The sequence below is a fragment of the Centruroides vittatus genome, unplaced genomic scaffold (genome assembly GCF_030686945.1).
Source record: "Centruroides vittatus isolate TY-2023 unplaced genomic scaffold, ASM3068694v2 contig_862, whole genome shotgun sequence".
NCBI classification, from domain to species: domain Eukaryota; kingdom Metazoa; phylum Arthropoda; class Arachnida; order Scorpiones; family Buthidae; genus Centruroides; species Centruroides vittatus.
In genome coordinates, this window is record NW_027122562.1 from 1,737,610 (window position 1) to 1,761,876 (window position 24,267).

At 26.8% G+C, this 24,267-nt stretch overlaps 1 protein-coding gene across 1 annotated transcript in view; it reads left to right on the plus strand.

Moving 5' to 3' along the window:
- LOC136982721 (QRFP-like peptide receptor) overlaps positions 1 to 24,267 on the plus strand; it is an 83,347-nt gene that overhangs the window by 34,593 nt on the left and 24,487 nt on the right. Inside the window, exon 2 of the mRNA XM_067279289.1 lies at positions 444 to 750. Within this exon, the coding sequence (XP_067135390.1) occupies positions 481 to 750 (270 nt within the window). The 5' untranslated portion in view covers positions 444 to 480. The remainder of the gene's footprint in view (positions 1 to 443; positions 751 to 24,267) is intronic.

Genomic DNA, 24,267 nt, shown 5'->3' on the forward strand with positions numbered 1-24,267 from the left:
TTATGAACTTGTAATGGTCAAATGCTTATTATTTTTTATTATTAAAATAAACAATTAATGTGTAAGAAAAACCAAAAGCATTTATTTTTATAATTCTTAGTAATATCTTAATGTAAGCAGATTAAAAGTTCGGTGGTCAAAACTGATGGCTTATCCCTACTTTAATTATAACAAACTTCTGAATAAAATACTTTGCTATCTTCATCCTTTAATTGACGAGATAACTTAAATAATTTTTTAAAATCAGATGATGTAATAAAAATACATTATTTAACGTCTTAATACAAACATTATCGGTTTAAATAATAAATGAACTATACAAATATACAGTTCCATAAATTTAAAACAAGAAGTTTTCTCTATGGCACTCCCTGCTTCGTGGAAGAATTTCATATTTTAGAAAATATGTATGGATTTTTAAAAAAAATCTTTTTTTTTTGCAGGAAACTAAGACCTAACTCAAGAAAATTTATTATAAAAATGGAATACAACATTTCAACATCACTGGGTATCAACGATAGTGAAAGTTATGATTACGATCCTACCGATTCTTGGAATTACTACAATTTGTCCGATCTCATTCCCACTACAATTGTTTACGGTACAACATTAATCATTGGTCTATTGGGAAATAGCCTAATCATCTATACGGTCCTTACTTTTCAACGCATGCGCACAATAAGTAACATATTTTTGGCCAGTTTGGCTACAGCCGATCTACTGCTCATCCTAATATGTGTTCCTGTAAAGGTAAGTTACCTAACATATTACTCATGTATTATTTAATCAGGGTTTGATTGAGGATTGATGCGTAAACTTAACAAACTGTGGTAATCCTAGGCTATATCTCGTGGGCTTCAGTCAAGGATTCATATTTGGGGATACAGAGTAAGGCTTCACGCTACGAGAGTACAGCTATGAGGTTACAACTTAGGGCCTTACTTTCTTTAAACTTTACTATTTAGTAAAGAATGAAAGGTCTTTCTTATCCGGCCCTGATTACAGTTAAAGAGTTTTATTAAGAAAAGCAATTATAATTGTTACCGGAGATTTATATTTGGGCTAACATTTGTTTGTGATATGTCCATCAGTAGTTCAGCTAACATGTTTATTGATGCGGATATGTTGACTCTCTACCAATAAATCGCAGTTGGCACAAGAGAAATGTAACCGAAACAAGTTGCAAAAGCAATATCATGGTGGTTATGTGTGATAAGAAAACTTAGAAGATATTTTCAGATCTTGCAGTATATAAGTTTTGTTATAATTTTTCCTATAGCTACTTTCTCCTTACAAGAATTTAATCTCGGCTAACATTTGTTTCTGATATGATAAATCACTTTCTAGCTTTTCCTCCATTTATTTCAATCGTTAGTCCGCCCACATTTTTTTCTTATGTCTTATCAAAACTTTCAATTTCTAAAATAATATCTAGTTTTTGGAATATTCTGAATTGTACGAGATAATCACCTGACTTTGATTACTTCATGAAAGATCGAAAACAATAAAACGTCTCTCCCTTCTTATCTTTAAATGTCTTCCTTTTTTGATAAATACCAGAATATTAAACTTGTACTAGTATAATAACCTTGCCGACAATTACAAAAGAGCTATTTTCGACTTTAGTCAATAATAAAACTAATAAATCACACCGCTAGTGGAATTTTTGTCGCGTTGTAATTGGAGATAGTAAAATTGCTAAAGGACATTTCCATTAGATGCAATTTTTTGATATAGTTTCTTTAAACGTCTTCTTTTCATAAATATTAATCCGTTCACTAGAATATTTTTGGAAGGATCTTGAGGCTATACAAAAGTTTCTTTTAAAAGATTTAAAAGATATTATTCTTAATGAAACACTGCGGAAATAATGTAAGTAGTTAGAGACATAATACAAACACGAAATAATTTAGGACTCTTTACAGTAAATTAAACTACTTTATAATGAAGTTAAAGGTCAAGTTTAAATTTTATTTTTATTTTTAACTTAACATATCGTTTCGGGTTGTATCTGTTAATCTTTTGTTGTTATACTTAGTTTATAGTTGACGTACTTAGCCTCTTTCAACATAAAAGAATCCCTTTTATCGCTTCTTCTTTCTCCCTCTTACCGCTGTCACTAAACCACACCCTATAGTTTAAAAAAAACTTATTTGCCGATAGATAAATCATCATCAAACAATATCATTCCAAAAATACTGTAACTGATTCCTGTTTTAAAATATCCGGAATCTAAAAATTAATTTTAGAATGCACCTAATTTAAGATTTTATCTTCATAGATTAGTCTTAGAACTCGACTAGATGATTAATGAGAGAATTATTTATTTATTTTTCCTAGAGGAAATTTTTATTATTATTATTTTTATTAAAATTTGTTAAAAGAAACCCGGAAATAGATGAGAGAAAAGATTAATTTTAAAAATTTTTATTTTAGTATACAAAGTTAACATTAATTAAATGTTCATAGTAAATTTAAAGCTGAATGGTGCTTTATAAGTATAGAAAGTTTTAAAGTTTATAATTATAAAATTAATATTATAAATATTAATTTATCTCAAAGTCTTGTAATTTAAGTTTTAAATTAGTAATTACAAAGTTAAAAGTATTCTTGTAAATATTTTAATAAGCATTTACTTAAATTGCCATATTATATATACATAAATACATTCAATTAAATAACACTGATACTTATTGAAACAATAAAATAATTTATATTTTGATATTTGTTACATTAAAGCAGAAGCAAATTTTGTATTTAACAGGTGAAAGATTTAAAAATGAATCTTTAAATTATTTTCCCAACAAAGAATTCTTGCAAGAAAATCAGAACAAGAAAGCATTATTACACATCAAAGAAAGTACAACTACTCAAAAGACTTAATTTTCTAAAAGTCTAAGAGGATTTGAAGTATGAAAGCAGTTTCTGTAAATATTTTAATTTAATCAGAAAACCAACAAACAACTTTTTGTTTTGCTAACAATCTTAATAAAGTAAGTATTTATACTTACTTGATTAAGATTGATTTAGTAAAATTGTAGATATTAATTCTGCAAATTGAATTTTTTTTCTTTCATTTGTAGCATTGGAAAACAATTTAGAAAATCAATTTTATTTACAATGTCTTAAGTATTCGCCAATGTAATCACATATCTAAACGCGCCTATCTCTCTTTCGATCTACTTACTCTATTACAATTACTAATTTAATACTCCTTGTACAGTGCAATAATGATTATGACTTTGGCATCACGAATACAATTACAAGTGGGAACATTCAATTTATTCTCGATGCTCTTATGAGACCAGTTGACATTACAGATCTTTCGATTCGATTCCCTTAACAAGATAGACTTTAAGAATCTTGGGATCTGAAGAGTTCGAAAATCTAATACTGTCGTCAGCTAACTTTGACAAAGTTACTTCACAAAACTAATGCAACTTCCATACTTTAAATTATATAAAATTGACTTCCTTTTTTATTATTATTACTCTGAATTGAGTTCGATTGAGAAAGGTCGACTGTCCTTTTTTTAAATTTTCGTTTTAGAGGCTTTTTCTTTAGGGGCGAGCCCGTTATATTCGGGAGAGATCACCATAAAAAATTCTTGTTATAAACCCGGACTCGAATCCGGAGTCATTCAGATCGGCATGTAAAGATCGACTATCAGCAAATTTTATTGATTATCAGCAATAACTTGACATATTATATAGTAAATTCAATTTAAAAATTAAATAAAAATTGTCTAACAATAGAATATCGAAATCGAAGTATGCATTCAAAAAAAAATTTATGAATAGAAAACAAAGCATAAAAGTCTCCACCAATTGTCAGTGGATAAAATCACTGAACGCTCGTAGTTGGTCCCGTTTTATACCTGATTAATTCTGGCTGCGTGGAGTTTTCTAGGTTTTATTCACTTGTCTAACACCTAAATAAAGCCAGTTTCCACAGAAAGTCTTCTCGGGAGGCACACTCCCTTGACAGATCGCCTTCGTGTTGCATTGCCTTATCCCATCAATCCAAACCAATACAAAAATTTTGGAGTCAGTAATTTGTCATTTTCACACAAACCGTCCTAAATATATCGAAATCGCTCCAAATTTCTCTGACGTCAATATAATTTAAAAATTGAAGGATCACAAATTTACGTTATGTCTTTTATTTAAGAATTTTTACACTCGCGCAATATTTAAAAATTCAAAATTAGTTATTCTTTCATAAAAAAACTTTACTTTCTGCTAAATTAATTTATATTAAATAGACTACTTTAAATTTATAAAATAATGAAATAATTTTTAAATTGTCACTATTAAAATAACTAAAAGTGATCACTTGCAATTTAAAGATCTCTCTACTATTAATATTGTCAAGAAGGATTTTATTACTTATATTTATTTGAGTAAAAAACTAATTTTAATATATATAAATATTCTTTTTGTAACAGTTAAGTATACAATGAGATACTCAAGGAATAGTCAGGATTAAGAATTTATCAAATGATCCTACATTAGTGACAGTTGCCTTAATCTTTATTTTACTGCACACATTTTGATAAGGTTTGACATTAATAATCTACAGATACTTCTAAGGATTCGTTTTTCGCTAATACTTTAATCACCCCTCCCAGAAAAATACTAAAATAGAAAAAAATAATTAATAAGTAGTACAATATTTCAAAATTTAAGAATTGATTCCTAATAAACAATTAAAATTTTAATTGATATTTATTTATAAATCTATTCGTAAGATTATTTTCATCAGTCATATATTCGATAGGAAGAGGTAGAGTAGCTTGTATGATGTGCTGCATATTGGAGTTCCGATGACACGACCGATACTATAGGACTACCTGCCACTTCTGACAAACGTGAATTGATGAATTTTTAGTGCAACAAATCTCAGTGGATCGACTTTCATTCTTTATATAGTATATAAAAAATGATTCATAAAAACAACAATTTTTTGACAGCTCTTACGTTAAAATACACTTTTTATCTGGAATACAAAGCCAAGTGTATAAAGAGAAGTTTTAAAGTTGAAACGGTTTATGATATTCTTAAAAATACAATAAATACATTGTTTAGCTTAAAATTAATATAGAATTAAAATATCAGTGACTGTCGGGATATATTGGGTGTCATCTCTCGCCATTGTGGTCATAATGATGATTTGTTTAAATTGGCTTACTAATTCCTGATTTTTTTGTTTTATATTACTTAATTTCGAAATTATTTTCAAGTAATTTGATGATGATAAAGTTGTGTCTTCTAGTAGAGAATTGAACAGGACAAACAATTCGTGTTTCCTCAAACCCACTGCTCTTTTCACTAAGAAAAAGAAGGTTAAACGTTATTTTCTGGTTATTTCTACACTTTATCAAACCCTTAGCCTCTGAAAAATTAAGAAATATCTGGGTCACTTACTTTTTGAGGTTCTCATAATAAAATGCATTTAAAAAACCATTACACATTGTTTTAAAATAATAGAATATGACAAAAATAGATTTTTAAAAAAATATATGAGAAATGAAAGTGAGAGAATTATTTATAACATGTGTTTTCGAGAACCCTTAAATGTGAGTCCTGGGTCTCATCATAGGAGTCTGCTGGTCTCCCTATGATAAGGCCCGATCAGAAAGTACTTCAGTCACTTTCATAGTTCCTGAGAGTTTCAAGATAACCCCTTATCCTAATTCCTCTTCACCATTAAGAGATATTGCATTGAATTTAGAGGGGGTCAAATGATTTAACTACGGTAATTTTGTTTATATCACTTTAATGAATATTGTTATCTTGTAAAAATGTATTAAAAATAATCAAAAGTTTCTTAAAGTAATTTAAATTTCGCGAGATTTTATATAAAAAAATTTATTAATAAAAAATAAATATAAATGAAATTCGAAATTGAAAGAATAAAACATAAAACATGACAATTGAAATGACAATTTTTTCCCAGAAGATTAAAAAAGAATTAATTTGCTTTTAATTAAATAGATTTGTTTTTTTAACGTTTTTATTTCGTGCAATTATTTCGGTTGCCTAATGTTAATTTAATAAGCGATCGACATTATTTTTATCAAAAAATATATCGAGAAAGAGTCACGTGACCCTACCGTATGAAAAATGAGACTCAGATGACTTAAAGGCTAGGCAGATAGCAAAGAACAAACGGGTCATTAAGAACGCCATTTTTTATATGGAAATAGATAAATGCCTCAGAGAATGGTTGTTTTTTGTACATTCAAGACGATTTCGGTAAATATTATTGAATGAAATAATCATTTACTTAGCGTGATCAGCTATAAATATGTAAAAATGGCTTGTTTGATTTAGCTTTAATTATCCTGCTCTTTTTTCCCCTATACGTAAACTTAAATAGCAAATGATACAACAATCAGAATTTTTCAGGTGAATATTTAATGAAAAATCGGTCTCCAATGGAATTCTTATTGTCGAACAATCTTAAATAATTGTTGAATATATACATTTAACATTATACCGGTTCCTAACAATAATTCCCATTAACATCTGATAATCACAAACATCCCCCATTTCAGTTTTGGGTATGTATTTTAAGTATATTTAAACAAAAATGACTAAATTATTTTTTAAATTTAATTGAAAAATATGTTATTCTATTTAATCTATTTATGTTATTCTATTATATCTATTTAATTATACATTTTAATTATTAAAAGTATGTTTTATCCTAATCAGGAAATTTATTTTTGTTATTAACTTTGTTGGGGGTCGTTTGGTACTTTAATGTGGTGTCAATTGTAAATAAATAAATAAAATATACTTCCGAATTTCCCAATTAAAAAAGCAATAACGATCACGCAGTTATGTGTAATTAAGTAGTAGCAAAATTATTATTTTATTCTGGCTTTAAATCAGAAATATTGACATTTCAGAAGAGACATCCTTCTTCGGTCTATAATTTATTAATGATAAATTGCTTTTAAATGACAAATTTAAGTATTTTTAACATGATACAATAAACTTGTAATTATCTTGGTTAGAAGTTGGATAAAAGATATTTAAAATATATAATTTTTGAAAAATAAACCCCAGTCTTATGTTTTATATGTAATTTAAAAGATAAGTAAACACGATATGACACATTATGATTAAGCCGTTCAATTTGAAGCTGAATTTATGACAGTTGAATGCATTTCGCATGAACTACATATTATAAGTTCAATAGATTCATATGTCGTTGAAATCAATTTTTTCCCTAGACTTTCATCTAATTAAACTGTCAGATTTTGACTTCTTTTCGAGCCGTACTATCTTATTTGACATTATTGACTTTTCGAATTACTCATTGCTTCCTTGTAATAAAATAAATTGAAAATTTTATTATTCAACAGCTGTTTTATACTGAAATTTAGTATGTGTATAAGAATATAATTATCAGTAATTTTTATAATAATTAGTTATATTAATGAGTGTTAACATGGGATGTACAGTACGCCCTCCAGGGATGCGCCACGTTTTCTGAGGATGCGAGAATTTTGTATAATGATGTTTAAAAAACTATACATTTAATTAGTAATAGAAGTAAAGCTACTTGTAATTTAAAAATTTCTTGTGAAATTTCCTTTATATTCCTAAAATTTACTATTCATTTTCCATCTATTTGAGTTTTCACCAGTACAGTTTTAGAAGAATTTGGGATCTTTCTTAATTTAAAGAATTAAGAAAGATCTCTAAATTTATGCTAAAATACTCATGAGTAAATAGATGGACTCTATCCCATTTTAATTTAAAAAAAAAACCTCAAAAATTTTTATGGGGATACAAGAACCCATTAAAAATTTATGGGATGAGAGCAGCGACAAAAGTTAAGAATCTGAAAAGCTACTTCAGAATTTTTTAAAATACCAATTAATATCTTTTTGATATTTGACATGTAAAAATTTACGGTATTAAATATATTATTAGATCTCTAATATGTGAAAATTATAATTGCATATGATTCATAAAATTATCTATCAATAATTAATGAATTTAAGTCAAGTACTAACGAATATTTTCAGTAAAGTATAATTTCACTTGCTAATACAAATATGGAAAGACCTATAAATTTAGAAAACTTCAGAAATAAAAAAAGATTAATATATATGTTATAAAATATTATTAAGTAATTTAGTCTTATAAATGCAAATATTCTAGAAATTTCCTACCATTTTAATTCTGAAATGTTTAGAATTCTAAAATAAAAATATCTGCAAATAATTTTTTATTAGACGGGACGGAAAGCGAAGAGAATTTATTTTTAAATTAAAAAAAATATATGAAAATATCACAGGAATTAAAGCGATTATCGTTTCATACTTCAAAGAAAATAAATTCACGAATGAAAGCATATCTTAGTAACATATTAGCTAATAAGAACGTAGAGACCGTGTATAAATAGCCACTCTAAGCTTGTTAAATACTAACAGTTATATTATAATGATTTCAATTTACAAAAAATAAAATTTTCGTTTCAAGTGGAAAAGTACAAATTATACAAAAATCAAAGATTTAAAAGATATAATGAATAAAAATATACCGTAAATTACAAGAAAATCTAAAAGTTAATAACTTCAATAATTGGCCCCATATACAAAGAAAATGAATTAGTAGAGCTTAATATAGATAACGATTACAGAATTCACTTGCCAGGAAAGTTTAAAATAATTGTATTAACATCTTTATGTAGTAATTCAGAAAAAATTCATTAAAAATAATTTATATTATTCATTGAAAATATATTCAAAAGCTGTTTTTTTAGCATACTTTATTCTGATAAGAATTGAAATTGTTAAATTGTTTTTTAAAGCTAAAAAATAGATTTTACTTGTCTTGCTATTTATATTATCGTTGAAAAATTATTTACGTGATTTTTTTATATTCTTAATCTTTTTACAAACTGACTCATAATTTAATTTCTAAATGTTTAACGTTTATATTCATCTTGTTAACGTCATAAATTAAATATAAAGATTGTTTCTCTGAAATTATGGATTTCAGACATCGATTTATCTTCAAATTTATAAAAAAGTATATTACAAATAATTGTTTAGTTTTAATATTTTCAAATTTCTGCGTTTTACACTAAGAATATAATAAATTACATTCCTTAAAGATATATATATATATATATATCTTTAAGGAATGTAATTTATTATATATATATATATATATATATAATTATATATTTGAATATATATATATAATCAGTTCTTGAAAGTATCGTTAGTCTCCGCTAAGTTTTTAAATTATGATAAAGAGATAGAAACAATAAATTGTTAAATAAGACATTTCTACTGATAAATAGTAGAAAAACTAAATATAAACCAAAAGAACATAAAAAATTTGCTTTGTAAATAATTCAAATTTTTCTCAAGAAGTGAAAAATATTAGTAAAATGATTTTGCAGCTGTTGAAAGTAGTAAAAATAGTTATGAATGAAGCAAAAGATATTAAATAAACATTTACTTTTAACAGTATTTTTCTTTTTTGTTTATTTAGCATTCAACATTATTTACAAAGAGAAAAGAATCAAGCAAATTTGTAATTAATCATAAAGTTATTCTCATTATCATTTTCATTAATTAAACTGACAGCATTGAATTTCTGAAATAAAGAAAAAAGGATAACATTATCTCTAGTTTTTATTATTATTTTATTTCCTTGATGAAGCTATTATCTGTGCGGTCAAATATAAATAAACTATAGGTATAGACTGTATACCTATAGTGAAATAATAACTATATTTAAATCTATTTTCGCTCATACCTATAGCTACAATCACTTATATTTACATAGTTGTAGATACAGTAAAACCGAAACCTGAATAAAACGTAAAAATTGTTTAAAATGGAGCGATTTTATTATGTTAAAAAAATCCTGTCAAAACGGAAACCTGCTAAACTGCAAAAAATATTCGGTATACCTTGCGATTCCGATTTACACAGGTTTTAATGTATTAAGTATAAACAGCTGCGAGTCCCTTTTGCTCGAGTAAGTGCCTTTTGCTTTTGCTCGCTGGTAGAGCGAGTCCCTTTTGCCATTTTTTTTCCTTTTTGAACAAATGAAATATGAAGAATGTTCCTGTAATAAGTAAAATTAAAGAAGCCTTAAAGATTTTATTTTTTGTTAGTAAAAATAACATTGATCCATAGATGTAGGAACAGCTACGGGCCCTTTCTCCTAGTTCTGTAGTGGTTCCTACTCTTAGGAACCTGTAAATTAATGTTGAGAAGGATAACGGGAGAAAATTCCCAGATAATGGGGGGAAGTAGGACCCATCTCCACTTACATATATATATATAGGTTGAGATGGGTCCTGTATATAGGCATATGTATTTAACTATATCTTCACCTACAACTTTACCTACAACTGTAAGTAAAATATGAAAGAAATACTTTTATAATTGAAAAAATATCGTTAACAGAAAAACAAAATAATACTTCAAGATGGATATATGCCAGATAATTGAATACTTAAGTAAGTTTTACAGAATTAAATTTCTTTCAAGTCTCTGAAATTCTTAAAGAAGCCATTTGTTATATAAAATGAGTTTTAGAATACGATATTCAGTCTTTTGAAAAGAAAAAAAAAAATTATTTTTAAAATATTTTAAAAATTGGCCTCAGTTCAGAATAAGAAGAAATTTCGCCTAAAAAATTCATTTTTTAACCTTAATATTTAAATCTAATTAAATTTATTACTTTTATAATAAAAATCTTCAAGGTAATTTAAATAGCTGATTTGTCGCGAAAAATTTATATTTTTTAGGTTAATTAGGTTAACCTGAAGGTGTAATAAACAGTTGTAATAATTAAAACTAAATGTTTACAATAAAATGATTTTTATAAAAATGCAAATTTTATTTATATAAGAAATTATTATAAGTTATATACAATTTTTTAATTAATTCAATAGCTCTTCTTTATTCTTAAAATTCTGAAATTTATTATTTAAAAAAATATTTAAAACATATTTTTTAGTAAATGTAAAAAAAAATGTTGATTTTCGCGAAAAAAATCCAATTTTAACGCTAATTTATTTATTTTTTCTTAACTTCTTTCAAATTAATTATTTTTGGAAGTTTTTGTAATTTAATTTATTTTTTTCGAAATAATAAACTGTGTAATTTAGGGAAGTAGATAGTTTCAATTACAGCTTTTTGATGTCTAATTTAAAATATTAAAAAGAAAATTATTTCTTTCGAACATTTTAAGAAGGCAATTTTATAAAATATACTGTATACGTAAGCTTATTACTACTGTTGAATTATAATTATACGAAATTATTATTTTTATAATTTTTAAATTAAATGTTATTAATTAATTGATTAATTTTGTGATGATTTTAATAATATTAGTTAATTAAATTTTTACTTAAGTATAATTATTAAGTTTTATGTTATATATGGGGTGGTCCAAACATCAGTTAACAGTGTTTTGTGTGTCGCAGCATCCTTTTAAGACGCATTTATTGAAAATTTTGGACCACCTTGTATTTTTACATAATTTAATAATATTAAAACATGATGCTTTCAAGGATAAAATACTTTTCGTTGTAAACATATTTGGTTAAGAAGCATATAATATGATAATGAACGGCATATTAAAATGCTTATAACCATAATGTAATAGTTGTAATGGTTTATATTTATTAATTGAAGCTGTAATAAATTTGATGGGATTAATTTCAACATCAAATAAACTATGATTTAATTTTAATTTAACAATAAATATTTCATGTTCTACTCTTATTACTAGATATCATATTATATTATGTAGAAATGTGTTAGTTCATCATATTCCTTATCTCAGGATATGAATCCTTAGAGATTAATAAATATTAATTGATACTATATAAAATATTATTTTACAAATATTTATATAAATAAAGTGTACAATATAAATTTATATATAATTATTTACAATAAAAATAATAATAATAAACGAGAGTTGAAATGTTTTCTTTGAATTTAGAAAGTTCTGATAAATGAATTTTATTACAAAAATGTATATTTGCTATTCTATTGTTTACTGAAGAAAAATACTTAGGTAATTATACTGAATATTTACAAAAATCTGTTAATTGCAGCTTACATTAAAATAAATACTCTTCGGTAAACTCAGACTAGCAAATATTTACAAACTTTAATAAAGTATCCTTAAATACTGGGGGTGAGTGAGCTATTTAACTCACCCTCGTAAAGCGTCAATGAGTAGCCTATTTGTAAATCGATCTTCTAAATAAACATTAAATAAAAAACTCATCGGTATTTGAATTAATAAATATATGATTTTGCTTTGCAAACAACATTGTTATGGCCAAATAGATTTTAAAATACTCAAACTCAAATTTGTGTGTAAATTTAATTACTGCATAAAATTCTTATTGTTTGAGGTACTTAGCTTACACTGGATTTAGTGCCAGCTTTAGAGGCAAACAAATAGCACTAAATTGAAGTTAGACTAATTTGCTAGTTTATTTTTATCCTGAAATGGAAAATTTTGGAAAATTACACTGAAGATTGGCAAAAACTACAATAAAACTTTTATTAAAATAAAAAAAATTAATCTTACCGCACAAACTTTATCAGTTAACAGATTTTGATCTCCGAATTTAATATTCATTATTCATAATATATTCAATGTTTTAGACCTTATAAATGCAATTTTATAATTTCCAAATAGATGTTAGTTTTATAACCATACATTGCGTAAGAGCCTTGTAAACTGATCGGTTGTAACTTGAATTATATGATACAGTAAAATGGGCCAAAACGGAACCTGAATAAAACGAAAACCTGCCAAACCGGAAAAATATTCGGTATCGTCTGATTCCAGCTTAAGAAGGTTTTACTGTACATATTTTCAAATAAGGCGCGACTCTCCATCAGGGATGTACGGTACAATACATCTTCAGTCCTCGCAGAGAGACAGTAGAGAGTTCGTCCAGGCCTTCTATATGGGAGTACTGAACTCACAATGGACAATAGAGCAGGAAGGCCTGAAATATCCAAATTAGACAAAAATTCTTGGGATTTTTCGACCATCCAGATTTGACTCCGGGATCCCCAGAGAGGTAGACACTTTAACAGTCTGTCATCTGGCCTCTAAATTATATTAATTAAAAATTGAAAGAGAAATCTTAGTTTTTTTAGATAATTTATAATTTTATCTCAGTTTACGTTTAAAACAGGATTTTAAGTTTTATCATAATTATATTTTATCAATATTTTTCATATACATTTTTTATATATTATTCTTAACATATGGAAAATTTTATTTGCAATTATTGATTTATATAATTATTATCATCAATATTAATAAAATTTCCATAAGAATAAACCGATAACATGTTATAATGTTAAATAAATTTTATAAAAACAAAATCATTTTACACGAAATGTTACGAAAAATTACCAGAGAAATAATTGATTTGTAAATTATTTAGTAAAACAACAAATAAAATTATAAACGTTTATATACAGTTACGAATAAAAACTTTATCTGTAAAAAATTACTTTTTTGTACTTTTTCACTTTACTCTGACTGTACAAAGTTACAAAATTTCGCCCAAAAATGTATAAAATTCATCCTTTGTTCAGCATTTTATTAAATTTAATTCTTTAATGAACATTAAATTAATTAATTTCATTATATGTAATTGCCTTCTCTAATAATAGGTTCTGTTTTTACTACGCAAACAATGGAAAAAAAAATCTGTTTCAGAACATGATCGAAAGTTGCAATTTTCAAAAACTTATTTGCCAAGGAACGAAAATACTTTTAATTGATTATTATTCTGAACAAGTTGAATCTTAATTGCACAATTAATTTTTTTAATTTTTGTTTTGTTTTTAATTTTAATTAATTACAAAGTATTCAAAGTCTTAAAATATTTTGTGAAAAATATTCTGTAATTACTTATTTGCATAATAAGCGCTTGTATAGATTTATCAATTGCAACTTTAATTTTGTAATGTTCATAATGAAGTATGTTTTCAACGCTATCGACTTTTAGTTTATTTTTTCTTACAAAATTATCTGAAACCTACAATATTTGAAATTATCAATTACTCTTGTTGAAATATTTACTATCCATTTTGTAACGAGCTATTCTCATGAGCATAATTTTTCTTAATAGCTGTATGATAGGAAACTATTCTACTGCAGAAAGGGACAGACTCTAATTCGATTTTCATCCTCATAATTTATTGTGGCTAAAGATCAAAACATTTTTCATTCTTCGTTCACGTTGACTCACCATTGACCGAATGAAAAAATTACTGGAGAGGGTTGGTCGCGGGTTCGCGCTTGACCAACGTGGTTTTTTCCAAGTTTCTTCACGTGTCTAATACCTAACTAGGGGTCAGTTTCCACTAGAAAGTCATACCTCTCCCACATGTTTCCTTGCTGTATTCCATCAAAACAGCATTCATGCTGACTGATCAATGAAAAGTTATGTTACCCGGAATAGATACGATTGATCCAAGCGATATGAATATAATAAATTTCAGTGTAAATTTTTATAAATCTTATTTACAAATTTATCTTCTGCAATAACAGCCCAAAAATTTAAAAAATATTCAAACTTTCATTAACAATTTAAATCAGAAAATCAAAATTATTTTGGTATCCCGCATCAACAAATCGATCGTGCTAAACATTCAAACTTTTATATTAAAACTTTAAAATAGTTGTAAGAAAGAATATAATTTTATTCATATTTTTAATATCACTGAACGAGGATATTAAAAGTATGAGTGACATTATTTCTATTCAAAACTTTTTTCTTTGTTTCTTTAGGAAGTCACAAGTTACTGATTAGGAAATCTATACTAGATGACCAATGTTACATTTTGTTTATATGTACACTCGCATACACTCATGTATATATGTATGTATATACCGGGTGATGGCAATGAAAGTGCACTTATTCAATACTATCTGAAGAGAACGATTCAAATGCAACCAAATCTGATATGGTGACATTTCAGGACATGCGAAAAACATCTCTGTAAAGAAAGATAGTATCAAAATTCATCACTGTGACGCTTTGGCCCTGCAAGCAAAAACATTTTATTAGTGTAAGACACAGAAATCTTAGCGATGCAAGAGATACTACTCAATATGATCTACATTCTAAAGGAGTAAAACATGAAGACGAAAAACAGTGCATTCACCGTCCGACCAGAACCATGGTAATCCTCTGTGATACTTCTCATATGAAATGTGAAACTCAAATTTGCAGCATGTTCTCGATAAATTACATTTTTTGTGTCTCCATAACAAAAAATCCTACGAATTAAGATTCAGATAAAGAGGTGGTCAGATAGTAGGAAATTCATGACTAATAACGTCGTTATCAGTGAAATGTCCATAAATTGCTGCATGCAACCTCCGATATGTGGAGCATTTTATCTTGACGAAGCAGTTTGAATTCGACAAAAGTGTTGAGCATCTCTCAATATCTCTGGGTCGTCACTGAACGTGACAGTCCATTGATATTAGCTTCTTCAAAAAAGAATGGACAAAGATAAATGTGGCATGATTGTGAATCTACACCAGACTAACTTTAGACGAGTGCTCGGAAAAGAGTGTTTCCCTTGCCCAAATACGCAGTTACGGGTTTTCACTTTTTCATAGGTAAAAAGGGCGTTTCTCAGCTCCACCGGATCTTTCGAAGACACGACACATTTATTCTGGCAAAAAAGGCTAATTCAAAGGTCAATTGGATTTCCCTGACGGCGATAGACAATTGTTGAATGTGGCTAATCTCATATGGATAATATCGTATCAACTTTCTCAGTACTTTCCACACTGTGTCATAGACTCAACTGTCATGATGATGCACGTGCATTACTGGAGCATGCAACATTCTTTACTGACTGTTGAACAACAGTTGCGGTAATATCAACGACTTGTGAAGTGATAGGTTTGCGCTCTCGATTGGGTCCCAGACGTCCAATTTGCTTGAATCGCGTCTTCATTTTTCTAAGAGTTCATAGAGTTAATGGCCATCGAACTAAATTCTTACAGAGATGAAATTCCCAAAGTGCAGCCGCAGCGTTGTCGCCGTTTTCATAAAACAGCTTTACAAAAAGTGGCCATTCCTATAAGGTGACGCCATCGTAATTAATAAAAGTGACAATAGTTGTGGCCACTTTTATTCCTTAGAAATTGATCGCAACACATGTGCTTACGCAAAAGAAACTGTTTTCTTGTTTCTTATAGCACTAAAATTGCCCTTGTGATTAGTTTTGGTACTAATTTTTTTATGGAAATGTCTTTCGCATGTCCTATAATGTCATCACACTAAATATAGTTGCACTGCTAAACATTTGGCACTGGAAGATTTCGACTTCTAAATATTTCTCTAGAGAGCATTGAATAGGAGTACCTAAATTACAATTTCCTGGTATATATGAAATTTAGAATAAGTCATTATAATAATTGAGATGAATTCAACATTATTTGTTTACATTGAATAAATTGCTTACTGTTATTGAATATAAAATGTTATTTATAATTTAGTTTTATAAATAGTTGTTCATAATCAAAATTATAATTTCAATATTTTGTATAATTTATCATTTTAATAATGAACGAAATACAAAAAATAATTATCTTTGCTATTTTAATATAAATTATATATATATAAACAAAATTTTCTAGTTTGAAATAGTGCAAATAATGAAATTAATTAGTTTGTTTGATAAGATACGCAACATATGGGCGAATGCCAAGAATGAATGTCTCCCAGGAGGATTTTCTATGAGAAACTGGCTTCTGTTTACGTGAGAAAAATCTGAAAAACTCCACTTGGCTAGCCTAGCCAACGAAATGGCCAAGTGGAGTTTTTCATGATCTTCACCATGAGCAACCATGGAATTTTCCATGGTTTCCATCTATGACCAACTACCAGGTTATTTATTCACTTGGACACTGTGGGCTAAAAGAGAAATGGGTCAAGCTAGTTTGAAAAATTGTATAAAATTATAGAAGTAATATGTATTTCAAATAAGTTAAGATATAATAGACATTAAAACAAAAATAATAAATAATAAATAATAATTTTAAAAATATTGTCATATTAAAAAGTTTTGTATTGTTTTCTCTGTTTTCGTAAATTTTTAACAAGTTTCTGCAAATAAACTTTAATAAAAGCAAATGTTTAAAGTTATCCGTACAAAAATAAACGTAGATAATTTTTTAAATAATAAGAAAAACGGTATATTGTTTAATTACAATTTAGTTCAATTTACTCGATTTAATGATGTAGTCGCTTAATGTTATTTGGCATCAATTCAAATCATACTTCACAGTTTAAGAGCATCTTTACGGATTTATAATTTATCACTTCTGGCATATGCGATGCAAGGACGATAAATTTAGCAATTTATGATAATTACTTTCTACACCATGAAACGCGAAAAGTTTATCTTTAATACTACGCAAATAAACACTACAGTTTGTGGTATCGTCTTTTCCAATAAAATAGTTATTATTATTATTAATTAAAATTAAAATTTATATGTCTGAAAAAACATATTTTAACACTAAAATATTTGATTATTTTCGATTATTAAAATGGCTGCATTGTCAATTTTTTTTTATTCACTCATTAATAGTCTCCTCCATGGAGTCTTTCGATTTGCAGATTTTTAAGGTATTTGCTTCTCTGACATAATGATTCTATGTATCAGAGTTGATTTTCATTATTTGTATGAAGTTAATTTTGATCTTGTGTAGATTGCATATGGGCCAAGCACAAAGGTCTGAAAGGCTCACTATGGCAAGGTTGACCAAAATTTGAGGAACATCCATCCTAAAATCCATAAGGGCTGTCAGCATTGTCACGCAATGCATCTCGTCCTCGTTAAAGTTCTAGAGATCGTCAAAATTCAGACAGTTGAAAATCAGACTGAATCCCGAACTCCTCAAAACAGCAAATCTAAACTTCGATGACTATCCGAGGCGGTTAAGGACCTACCCCTCAGGACCTAGAATCAAATCCGACCGAACAACCTCAGAAATTTTTCGGAGGATATTCAGTCCCGAATATATCGAATTCTGTCTCTCATTATTGACTATCCAAAATGTGGGTTTCCCGAACCATAATGATCATAAAACAGATCCTCTTATAAAGCGGAGAGTCAAAAATGAAAAAAATCTTGGCTGCCAGTCGACAATTTTGTATTTTTTAATCCATTTTGGCATGAAGTAACAGGCCAGTCTTATAAAATACTTTTTTTTGCAAAGTGGTTATACCATTTAAGTTATGTACCGTACAGGATTGCAGATTTTAGCTATTATAAGTGTTTTATGTCAGTTCTCTAACATTTCTGCTTTTTTCAAATCTGTCTTCTTAGTTTGATTTATTCTTATTAGACATTTCATTTCCAAAGCCTCCAGTTTCTGAGTTTCCATCTCCCGAAGTGCCCTGTCTCTGAAGGCGTAGTTGTATTTCTTATTTACAGAATAACAGAATAAATTCTTATTATTTCAAAAACTTAAAGAAACATAAAACTGAAATGGGATTGTTCATTGATTACCTACAAATAAAGAAAACGATGAAGATTTTCTGATGTTATTTATAAAATAAATAAATAAATAATAAAACATTAGAAGAGATTGAACAATGAAAGAGCTTTTGTAAATAAAACTTGAAGATTTTGCAATATTTTTGATAAATATAGGCTATTTTAATTTTTTCGAGGTATTTTTTATTAAACTTGGTATCATACATCATTATTACTATTTTACTTTGCATCGTAGCCGGATTAAGCTATAACATAGACTGTAGGAGGGCTTTCACCAGCCATTAAATACAATATTGATAACTTTAAAACGTAAGGTCTCAGCTATATCCTGATACAAGTCTTAAGTTGTATGTTTATGAATAGAAACTCATTCAGATTCCAGGAATTCTGTCTTATCAGCGTTTATTTTCAGATAATTCTCTCTCTTGCGAGCATCATTTTACATCAGTTATACTAAGACATGACAGTCGTATAGCAAATAAATTCAATAATCGTGATAATAGAGTAAATTATGCTATTGAAGTGCAAGTAACTGATATCACGTTAATTTTTTAATGAATTTTAAAGCAAATTTTTTGAAAAAAATAAATTATTTTATTTAACTATCAAAATTCATTATTTTTAAACTGCATGTTTCAAATTTAAATAGCCTATTATAAGTTAAAATTTTGCTTATTCGATATATTAAATTTTTATAATTAATTACATAAAATCTGTATATATCCTATATATAGGCATACTTATAACGTTATAAATTTGATGATTTAATATATAGAAATGTTAGTAATCATCTTTTCATCTCTATATTACACTAAAAGATGACTTTCTGAAAGGTTTACTTTTCCTTTTTGTTTTTGTATTGAGGTTACAAATATGTATCTACTCATATATCATTTTTCGTTACTCAATAGAAGAAATTCCCATTGTCTACTACGCTGTAATCGAAGTCGCTATTACTATAATATAATCACTATTACAGAAAAGACGTTTTTATCTGTAAGTTTAAGATTTTGTACATATACACACCCATAAACCTACACATACACACATATATACTGTACCTATATATATATACATAAATTATAGAATTATAGAGAAAGTTACAGAACGAGCAATTATTTATTATGACATCGTCACAATGCCGGGCTGCAATTTTTAATCATATTTTTAATTTATTTAATTTAAAATACAGTATATGCTCTCCACCTCAAATTAATATTGGCTCGCCCCTGTAAATCATACTTTTCCTTTAAGGATAGAGTCGTGCCAGTCATCTATCTAATACCTTTCAGGGAAAATTTTGATTTGAAATAACATGACTTCCAGACAGACAGATGACAGTGGAAATTTCTAGATGTACAATTGTTTCAAATTGTAGCCCAATTAAAAATCCTAATTTTTTCAAATGTGAAAACAGCGATTCCAAAATTAATCGGGAAACCATCAATTTGACAATCCAGCTTATTGCATAATTATCCGATTCCAAACAAGACAAATGAAAATCTAATGAAACAAAATTTTTAATAACTTATAAACAAATTAAACTTTTTATATCAAAAAGTAAAAACACAATGATTTTCGAATAATGTTCGAAGTTCTTAATTTAAATATTATTGAATCAATGTGCTGTACAGAGCGCAACCTTGTAATTATAAACTTATTATTTCCTTATTACTTCCGTTAATTTTATGGTTCAACTGTTGAACTTCAATCTAATTTTATGATAAATTACTAATAAATTATAATATGTATCGTTTCAATTTAGATGCAACCTGTTAAACAATGTGTGGAAATGGACAAAGTACGAGGTACTAAACGAAAGATTTTATTAATCATAAGAGGCTTTCACGTAATTGTTTAAAGTATTAAAATTTTAATTAAAAAATTAAATGAAAACTAATAATTATATATACTTATAAACTTTTGTTAATTTAATATTTTATTATATAGAAATTTTATCACTCTTCTTGCTATGTTATTTTCAAATAGTAAATCTTCAAAAGGCACAATTTTTGTACTTTTTTTTATTATTGTTTCATACAAAGGATTAAGACATTCTGGGGCTCCAAGGACAGAAGATTTGAGGCCTCGTTACATAATTTTACGACATTATAAACAAATAACGTCTAATTGTAGCTACAGAATAATTTATAAATTATAATACACAATTGCAATGATAACGTCGCTTACTTTTTTCCAATTTTGGGGCCCCCGAGACCGTGGCCCCTAGGCATGTTCTTCACGTGCCTGATAGGTATTCAGACCGCTTGCATAGATCTACTAATAATGTATTTCATTATCCAATAAAAGAAATACATGTTATTTTCTAAATTGTGATCGAAGTCGATAAATTTTCATTCATGAATAGCAACAGATTTATCTTAATGTCTCGGTAATATCTTGTAAAGTTAGAGGAAATTTCCTAGTTAAAATACAGTAAAATATTTAAGATAATGAGGAAAAATTATTTTCTCTTAAGAAAAATTTATTCTGTAAGGATTAGGTTAAAGATGCGTTTAATAAGCTTTCTAATAATTAAGAGGATTGATGATAAAAATATAAAATTAGTTTACAATAATTTACAGCTATTAAATTAAACTGATTAATTAATTGTAAACAGAGAAAACATTGCAACTAATAAATTAATTTTCCCTTGTAAATTAAAATAATAATAAACATTTAAAACATTTCAATGTAAAGAAAAATATAAATTTATTTATGATTTTGAATAAACATTTATTAATATTTTAATGTATAATATAACCTATTAGGCGTTAAAGAGATCATAATAGCCATTCAATTGGAGTTTTATAAAAATATAATCACAACTAGTCTTTTAAAATCATAATTACAGCTAGAAATTTCGAGCTGTTAGTGCCGTTTTCGGTCAGTTTGGTTTCAGTAATTGCAAAATAATTTGCAAAAATTCATTTTAATTGCCTGTTCTTCTATTTAATGTATAAATAGGGTTTTATAATGCGAAAGTTTTTTCGTGTGAAACAAAGATTATTCTCTCGTTCGAAACTTGAAAGTATCTGACAGTGAAAATTACTAAATAATCAATTGATTAAAGGAAATTTAACATCAATATCAGAAAGTTTGCTAATTAATTTAATAAACGAGTAATATTTGAAGTGTAAACCCAAGTGTATAAACTAAGTGTTAAGGAGTAGAACATTCGGACGTTATCAAAGGAGACGGTTCACATCCTATATAGGTTCAAACGCATATTTATTCCCTGTTTAAATCTTGGTTTTCTTAATTTGACACGTAATTTATATACTAATATATATGTTTACGAACTAATCAATATGTAAGCACTTATTAATTATACAGCATTAGAATCAATGCTTTATTTTTAATTTTCAGTAATTTTTTATTTATCTTTGAAGTGTAAACACAGTTTCTTTAGAAATTAATTTTAACTGATCATTTTTATATGATATATTTACGTGAAAACGTAAAACAAATTTCAAGACCTGTTTAAGCTAGTAGAAAGAAAAAACAAAGATAGTGCAGACAAAAACAATTTCAAAGTTTTTGTTCTAAAGTTTTTTGTTTTATATGAAAGGAACTGGGTAAACCAAACTTGTTTGACCTAACAGTCTTAATAGAAAACAAAGATCACTATTCTTTATAGTTTTTCTCAATTATCTTTTATATAGGTTTTTTTTTTTTATAATTTTAAAAATATTGCTGCCACACTAAAACGTTAAAAGTAATAAACAAATAAAAAATATATAGCTATCACACACGAAAACACGTAAACACGTAAACACACACACGAAGAAAATAAAATATTTTTTATTAAATGTTAAAAAGCTTAGGAATGACAGCGATGCTTTATAAATGTCTTTTCAGTCAATTAATTTTCCTTTAATACTTGAGATTTGCTTAAAGAAAGATTTAAAAGGTAATTGAAACTTACTTGAGATTATGGAAAAAAATAAAGGGAAATCATTATTTAGATAAACATATAGTATGTTTGTTTAAATAATGATTTCCCATTTTATATATAAACTAAAACATGTTTATTATAAAATAGAAGGAAAACTTAAAATTCTTTCCTTATAAAATATACAAATTCTCTTATTATTATTTAATCCAAAAGGATATGTATTGTTTTCGTTTTGAAAACTTCGCAATAATCAGATTGTTTTCATCTGATTATTGTTTCTATTTATGTTATTTTTTATTATTTGTTTGTTGTTTATTATAATTATCATTATCAATTATACCGCAGGAGAGGAGCAGAGCAAATGACCCTACGACTCTATAATAAGGCCTAAATCTCATATCAAAGGAATTCAAAATATTTCTTACAAATTACACACCATCTAGAATTTTAAAAAATATCTTTTATTTTTTGACGAAATTATTACTTAAATTATAACCAGTATTAAATAATCGTATTATTTCTTTTAAGTATTTGACCTCAAAAAAAGGTAAGTGGTCTGGGCCTCCCTCGAATTATCAGAGGTTTGAATAACAACAATTATTGCAAATTATATATATATTATATATATATATATATATAATTCTGGTTTTTAGTAACTTTTGTAAGTAAAATATTAAAGAATAAATATTTTTCAAGAAAAGTTTGTCGAACATAACTTTAAAAAGTTGATATATATTATTATCCAGAAGATATAAGACGTGTATATATGTTTACCTTAATAAAATTAGAAGAGTAGCGTGATTTTTTAACAGAAGAATATCATAAATCTAAATTTATAAAAAAATAAATTTTAGAATTTCGAGAAGAAAACCGAATTTTCAGTAAAAAATTTTTCCAGTTTCAGAATTTTCTGAACTTTTAGTAAAGAAATTATACATACATTAGACAGAGTTTTTCATTTTTAAACAAAGCAACCTTAGTACACATTCTTCAGTGAAATATTGATGTTAGAAGTGTAAATTCTTGTAACATATCGATCCAAATGCACAAAAGTTTTTGAAAGTCATGAGAATTTAAAGAATAACTGATATTTTACGAAAGAAAACCGATTTTTGCATTCTCTGTTACTAAGAATTTCTACTACAGAATTATATATGACTTATATAAAAATTTTCGAATATAAATCAAATCTAACGATTTTAGATATTGAAATTTTAAAAATAATAGATATTTATCGCAATATGCTTAAAAAACAATCAATAACATATATAAAATTCGCTTCTTTTCTACTTTCTTGAAGTTTGTTTTGAGTTTCTACAAGAGAAGCAATACTTTTTAAAGTAAAATATAACGGAAATATTTTGCATTGAATTTTTTAAAATTGAAAAATATATAGGGTGGCCCGAGAAAGGAGTTGGTGAAAGTGCTGTAATTTGTGTATCGAACTAGAAAGATGTTTTTAATTTGTATGTAATAAAGCATTTGAATAAGGTAACAATTTAGTCTTTGGTTAACTAACTTTCGGCTATTCTGTGTATTTTTTAAAATATTTATTATAAAATAAATAATTTTTTAATTCATTGTTATTTTATTATAAATTAAGAAGTATATTAATATTTTTTATTGAAAATTGCACTGTACTACTTAAATGGACTGCAATTTGAATAAATTGTAGACCTATAAATTCCCATTGTTGTTCGATGCCCGTCAGCCTGTCTTTCCTTAATCTAGAGAACTAGGTAAAATAAATGAAAGATAATCCCAGAAATGAAAACCTTTTGGGTAGGAGACCCCGATTAACTAT